Source organism: Alexandromys fortis, unplaced genomic scaffold (assembly GCF_014885135.2).
Source record: "Alexandromys fortis isolate MF-2015 unplaced genomic scaffold, M_Fortis_MF-2015_v1.1 scaffold_391, whole genome shotgun sequence".
Classification (NCBI taxonomy): domain Eukaryota; kingdom Metazoa; phylum Chordata; class Mammalia; order Rodentia; family Cricetidae; genus Alexandromys; species Alexandromys fortis.
This window is the reverse complement of record NW_026068277.1, coordinates 241,173-248,216: the sequence shown is the minus strand read 5'-3', so window position 1 is coordinate 248,216 and position 7,044 is coordinate 241,173. Positions and strand designations below refer to the sequence as shown.

Below are 7,044 nucleotides of genomic sequence, written 5' to 3'. Positions count from 1 at the left end.
AAGCAGTATTTATTAATTCCAGTAAGATACAACTCCATTTATCTTTTTATTATGGGCATGTTAATAAGTTTAAGGCATCTCAGGTTAGGATCCCAATTTGGCCAAAGCTTCTTAAGACAGATCTTAAAACATTGCACATACGTCATACATGTTCTTTTTCTTTAAAGCCAGTCTGCATTTTAAGCCGATCAGAGGAGAACATCTTTTTTTTTTTTTTTTTTTATGAAAGAAAGACTAATCTCAAAACGCTGGGGCTGATTTAGGAATGAAAGTTCCAAGGTGTCTGTTTTAAGGAGCAAAGTGCTTCATACACTGACAGGCAAGAAAACTTTGTCATCTGAATGTACTTTGGAATATAATCAATCAGACTGTAGGTTCTAAAACTGCTCATATCCAGTATGATGGCGCTTGAGAGCAATAAAATAAGCCAGCAAGACTAGAATAAGCACTCCTGCCAGGGCTGCTCCCATGACTATGGGCACAAGGAAGTTGTCTTCATCTGCACTGCAGTCTTGAGCTGGATGTGGAGAAAGGACAATTGAGAACAGAAACAATGACATTTCCAATGTCTCCATTTTAAGTTCAAATAACAGCACTTTCCACCATACATATTTTTACATCAGAACAGCAAGTCATTGGTATTCGGTATCAGTAAATGAGATGTTGCCCAAAAGAGATCCCTTTAAAAAACAAACAAACAAAAAAAAAAAAACAACAACAACAACAAAAAAAACCCCAGCACTTTTATGCAGTCACCCCTCCATAAAAAGCAGTCACTGGGGGAGAAATGTGTGCAGTGATCACATATTGCCAGGGATCTTACAGAAAAGAACAATGAATAAATATAATTTGATTTCCCTAACCAGTCTTGAGCTTTCAGAGGCAGCTATCATGTTGGATTCTGAATGTTATGAGCCACTAAACTAACTCACCAAATGAACAGCTATTTAAGGCTGCCACGAGAGCTCAATACGCAGTATGTGAGCTCACTTGGTAATGAGGCAAGCTAATCTGGCCCTGCTGGCCTGTTGGCTTTATGATGTGCATGTAGTCTAGGGAAAGAGGAATACTTATTCACTACTGGGAGGAATGTAAATTTGGTTTCGCCACCATGGAAATCAGTATCAAGTTTCCACAGTGGGGGATTGTGAATCTGGAAAAGGGACTGGTCAGGAAGGGGGCGCACTGATAGGGCTGGGAGGGAGAGAGTAATCAGGACACAATATATAGATATATCAAACTGTCAAAGAAAATTAATCTGAAAAATTAAAGAGAAATGCCATACATACAGTGAGCCAGAAATTCTATTATTAGTTATATATCCACAGAAAATTAATTAAAAAACAAGACACCCTAAAAATAGAATTACCTTACGATCCAGCTATCCCACTCCTCAGTATATATCCAAAAATGAAACCAACACGTCAGAGATACCTGCATATTCGCATTTATTGCAGCAGCGCTAGTCATAAGATGCAGTCAAAACTTAACTTAGATGCCCAACAAGTAAATAAATAAGGAAAGTGTGCTATATATACAAACTGGAATTTTATGTAGCCATAAAGAAAAATAAAATTCCATTTGAAGGGAAACTGATGGAACTAAAATCAGCATGTTAAGCAAAATCAGCCAGTCTCAGACAAATACCACTTTTTATATGCAGATTCTAAATGTGTGTGTGTAAATACAAAAGAGACCATGAATGGCAGAGGAGCTTCTGAAGAGGCAGGATGATATAGATATGAGATGTATATGCACTGCTATAGAGATGACATGAAAGCAGAAGGGGAAGCTATTTGTCAAGAAGGGAGCATGAAGGACAGGGAAGACAGTGATGAAGGAGACGATGAGAACAAAATATAATGGAATGTATAAAAATGCTACAACAAAACACTGTATGCTAACTTAAAAAATAATCTGTGTAGTCTAGTGTAAGAGTGAAACACAGAAATCAGTGGTTAGAAAAGCAAGATATGCTACTGTGGGACAAGCAAAGCACAAGGTATGGAAGTGATTCGGGGACCTAGACAACTCGCTTTAGTTACATAAGACAACTTGGAAAGGCATCTGAGCTGGGCTTGAAGACAAGGAATTAAGCATGCAGTAGTGGGAGGCATCGCAAGCGTAATAAACAGTGCAGACCAAAGCTCAGAGGGTAAGAAAACATGGAACTCCAGGAGCAATGCAAGGCAGATGACATAGAACTATGGATGGGTTGGATGGAAGTCAGCTCACAAAAGTACTTCACACTCTTAGGTGGTTCTGCCTTATCCCAATGGAAACAAACAAATAGCAAGAGGAATTCAGCAGGGTACTTGTTTCACAATTGCAGATGGAAGATTGCAGGTGGAAGCTAGGAGCCACCACATCTATTCCTAGCATCCAAGTGACCAATATAATTTTTCCTGAACTGGGTGAACGAAGTGTAGATGCAAAAGTGGGAGACCACAGACCTGTTTTGAAGGCAAAGTTGACAAAAATGGGTGTAAAGCGTGCAACAGACTGCAGTAACAGGATGGTTCCCTTGAGTGGTTACGGAGATGCTGGTGCCATCCATCGGGATAATCCAAAGAAAAGAAATGTGAATTTTAGTCTTGTTGCATTTGGAGTAATTGAGGATGAGTGTGACAGAAAGTGAAAGGGGATCTGGAGAAGAGAGAGATACTTGGTTTTGGATCGAATTTAAGATGGCTGTGTCCCCAGGTATAGCATACACATAAAGGGGTCTATCCAATAGTAAATACATGCACATCTTTATCTATTGCTGCACTGTAGAGTAGTAAACAAATACATAGTAGGAACCGGCCTACCTGTCTATGAAAAGGGAACTAGATAACGAAAATGCGGTACATATACACAATGAAAATGAAACCATTCCACCTGAATGAATTTTGATGGAACTTAAAGTTAGCATGTTAAGCAAAATAAGCCAGACTCAAAGACAAATCCCACATTTCTTTCATACTCAGACACCATATTTTAATTTGTACATACAGTCATAAAACTAGACCACGGGAGGAGAAGCTATTTTTCAGGGAGGAAGAGTGGGATACAATACATGTCACACGAAGGCAAGAGAGGGAGGGGAGGGAAAGAGCATCAGCAAGAATGGGTGGTTAGGAAAATGTGGTAATGAAAACCCTTCCCCTATATAGTTGTATAAAACGCTAACAAAAGACGTCTAGGTACCAACCAAAATATCTATAAACTGGGACAAGTAAAATGAAAAGGGTCCATAGAGAAAACCCTAGGGATACTAGCATTACAGGGGCAAAGGTATAAAAAAGTAGGGAAGGCAGGTAGAAGATGGTGTCACAGCTCAGGAAGGGGAGTGATCCAATTAGCATGGGAGAAGAGCTTAATATTTTACAGAATTCTGGAGTGCTGCATATTGGAGAAAGCCACGTGGAGGACAAGGTATGAGTCAAACTACTGTAGAGACAGCGAATGGCAAGTGAATAGCTAGTGACCATTTGTGATGCTCAGGGCTAAGGAGAAGGAAGTCGTTTGCATAAATTTAAGATTCTGAGAAAGACAGCAGGGTGGTACTTAAATAGAGACATAAAGAAAGGGGGGTATCTGAAATGCATCTGTAAGATGAGATAAATGTTCAGAAAATGAGGGAAGAAAAATGTTCATAAAAAGAGCAAGGCTGGGCCTGGCGGTGGTGGTGCACACCCTTGATCCCAGCACTCAGGAGGCAGAAGCAGTGAGTTTGAGACTAGCCTGGTCTACAAGAGCTAGTTCCAGGACACCGAGGGATGTTACACAGAGAAACAGAGAGAGAGAGAGAGAGAGAGAGAGAGAGAGAGAGAGAGAGAGAGAGAGAGCGCGAGCGCACAAGGCTAATGTTTCTCCTCCATTGTGTCACAGGCAAAGTGTACTTTGCTAGAATGTGTGTTCTCTGTAATATCTCAGCAGATTAAAGAGCAGATATGGAGTTATAGTTCCCCTTTATGAAGATATGGAAGTTTTTAAGACTTAGTGTCTTCAATTACTATCTTCGGTTTGAAGAAATAGTTACTTTTAACGGAAAAAAAAAGTAAATTTTTAAAAAGAGCAAGGCTAAATGGCATATTGAAGATGTTTAATGGACTGTTTCCTAGGACATAGAAGGAATGAGATTCCAGAAAACACTGATCAAAAAAGAAAAACATACTATGACTGCAGGGAAGGATGGAGAGAAAAGACAATTGCAAAGATTCACAGAGGGTCAAGATACTAAAACACCACTCATCAGTACTCCCGACTCCCCTACTTGTGTTGCCTGGAGTTTGCCTCCAAAGATTGGACTCTACCAGAGGTTGATTGACCACGTTGTTAAATAAGCTTACTAGGATTGTGTCAAATAAGAATAAACAGGGTTGGAGTTAAGAGCACTGGCTGCTCTTCCAGGACCTAGGTTTGATTCCCAGCACCCACATGACAACTCACGACCATCCGTAACTCCAGTTCCAGGGGATCTGGTGCCCTCTTCTTCATTCCATGTTGAAAGGGCACACAAGTGGTAGACAGACATATGTGTTGGCAAAACACTCATTTACATAAAACAAAAAGGAATAGGATGAAATGTAGCTCTGATCATGATTTGCCATCACAAAATGTGCCAAGCTCTTTTCTGACAGCCAGCTTCTAGGGCAGTAACTGGGGAACCAGATGCAACACTAGGGTTTATAGGCATTCTGACATTGACTCTGGCGGCCAACCTGATGGTCATTTTAAACTGGGTTCTACTAAGAATCCAGAGAGTTGACAAGGCCTATTTGACTTGTGAACAGATGGTACTAAGAAGTTCCCAGTTAGCTCCGCCCCTTCAATTTCCCAAATTACCAACCAGCCTATAAGCTATTAGGTGGCACATACCATAAAGTATTATGCCTTCGATTTAATAACTATTGGATTTTAAAAAATTCATTAGTATATTAATTTCTTATTTTGGCAAAAGTCTCAACAGTCCTCTTGTCCCCAAACTGGGTGTTTGACCTAGTACTAAGATGACTTTCATAAATACTGCCAATAAGGCTTTCATGTAAGACAAATATTCCCAGAGCAGATCAAAAAGGCAATTCCACTAATACAAAGATCTTTCTAGATGTTGCCACTTACTTAAAATGCTCAATTAGTATGTGAAATATTAATTTATAATAACTATTGATTTTATAAATTCAACTTTAAAAGAACATGAAGGACTTGAAACGAATTTTTATTTAAAAAGTTGTTTTACTTTTTGTTCTTTGTTTTTGAAACGGGGTTTCACGCAGTCCAGATTGGTCTCAATGGGCTCAAATTCACTATGTGAGCAAGGGTGACCTAGAAATCCTGGTCTCCTGCCTGGAGGTGGACCTCCCAAGTGCTGAGCTTACGAGTGTGCTCCACTACCACAGTTCATGTCAATAGGACTGTGTCCTGAAGAATAGCCTCAGCTATTTGCTTAACATACACTTAATAGTATAATGGAAACATTTCTAAAAAAGTAAATAAACTGTATTTGTATGATTTTCTTAAGACAGGGTCTTAGTGTCTCATCTTGTTTGACCTTAAACTTGCTATGTAGACCAGGCTGGGCTTGAACTTGCAGGGATCCGCCTGCCTCATTCTCTTAAGTGCTGTGATTTAAAGGGGTGAGTGGCACTGTGTCTGACTGTTGAAATCCCCCACCCCCGGCACTGGGACTTGAATTCAGGACCTGATGCATGCTAAGAAAGTACTCTGAGATACATCACTGAAATATATCACCGAGATACATCCAATCCTGTGAAAAAGTTTCCAAACCACAGGAGCAATAGAAATTTTTAAAGATTAAAAAAGTTTCATGCTCATTAAAATTTCAATGAAGTTACCTATAAAGAAAAAATAAAACCCTGCTAATCTTCAATTTTCTACTCAAAGATCTTTCAAAGATATTTTAGCCTAAGAATTAGAAAACACTTATCTATAACAATATGAAACTCCTCTTAAAAACTAATTATTTTTTTGAAAGAGTCACTTCGTGACTCACCTTCTAATGTAACATCTTATGTATCTTTTAGATCTATATTCAAAACATTTCAAGTACATCACATGAAGCTGAACAGATACTTGGTACTGGAACAGGAGAGACAGCTCAGTGGGTAAAGTGCATATTGTATAATATGCATAGCATCCACTGTGTTCATCTGCAACCCCAGGTCAGCACAAGGGGAGGAGATGGTAGATCCAGGAGCACTCTGGCCAAGAAGTCTAGAGGAAACAGTGAACTCCAGATTAATGAAGACCCTGTCTGAAAAAATAAGGCGGAAAGTACACAGGAAGAAACTTGACCTCAATGTAGACTTCTGGCCTTCACGTGCTTATACTCAGACAACCACAACCACACACACACAACATACACACATGCAAGTACACATGCATGTACATACACAAAATATTTGAAGCTGTTCAGTATAACTTATATATGTCAACACCAATTTCAAAGACATCATCGTTAGACAGGAATTTAGCTACCAAGGTAAAAGAAAAGGAGATGAATAGAAGAGAAAGGAGGCCAAGACAATTTAACTTTCTCTACCTAAACAAACAGATGAAGGGCTACCATCTTAAAAATAGATGAATCTTCTAAAACTTCCCCCTGACAACATGCAGGAAGTGTAAGATGGTAAACTACTCCCTGAGTTTGAATATGTGCTTGAGACACACCTTATGGCTTACCAGGTTTCTTCTAAAATACTCAAGGGTGTAGGTACCTTCCCTGAAATGGGAGGAAGTACTCGAGGAAGTAAGAGTTGGCACAAGTTTCAAGTCTCCAATCCCTTAGCTGAAGAAACTGAGGCTAACAACCCCGAGGAGTCCAGCAACTGGGTCCAAGTCTCACCCAGTAGCTAACAATCATGTTGAGAAGGATGATAACTAACTGTAATCCCAAGGCTTACCTCGGGAACCTAGGAGACAGTTGTCAGCGGGGCTGCTACATTGTCGTGCATGGCATACTAGTAAGACTGAGAAACTCTGTGGAGATTTTGGGGATGTTCTAACAGGCAGATTGTGTTATGGATATGAAATCCTAGC

At 39.7% G+C, this 7,044-nt stretch overlaps 1 protein-coding gene across 4 annotated transcripts in view; it reads right to left on the bottom strand.

The window, feature by feature from the left end:
• Positions 1–7,044, bottom strand: part of Lamp2 (lysosomal associated membrane protein 2) — a 52,335-nt gene that overhangs the window by 3,109 nt on the left and 42,182 nt on the right. Inside the window, exon 9 of one of the 4 annotated variants that reach the window (XM_050132118.1) lies at positions 38–517. The exons of 2 other annotated variants lie outside the window; for them this stretch is intronic. In XM_050132118.1, the coding sequence (XP_049988075.1) occupies positions 378–517 (140 nt within the window). In that variant the 3' untranslated portion in view covers positions 38–377. Of the gene's footprint in view, positions 1–37; positions 518–667; positions 874–7,044 lie in introns of those variants that run through there. One more of the 4 variants, XM_050132116.1, reaches the window with a different exon arrangement.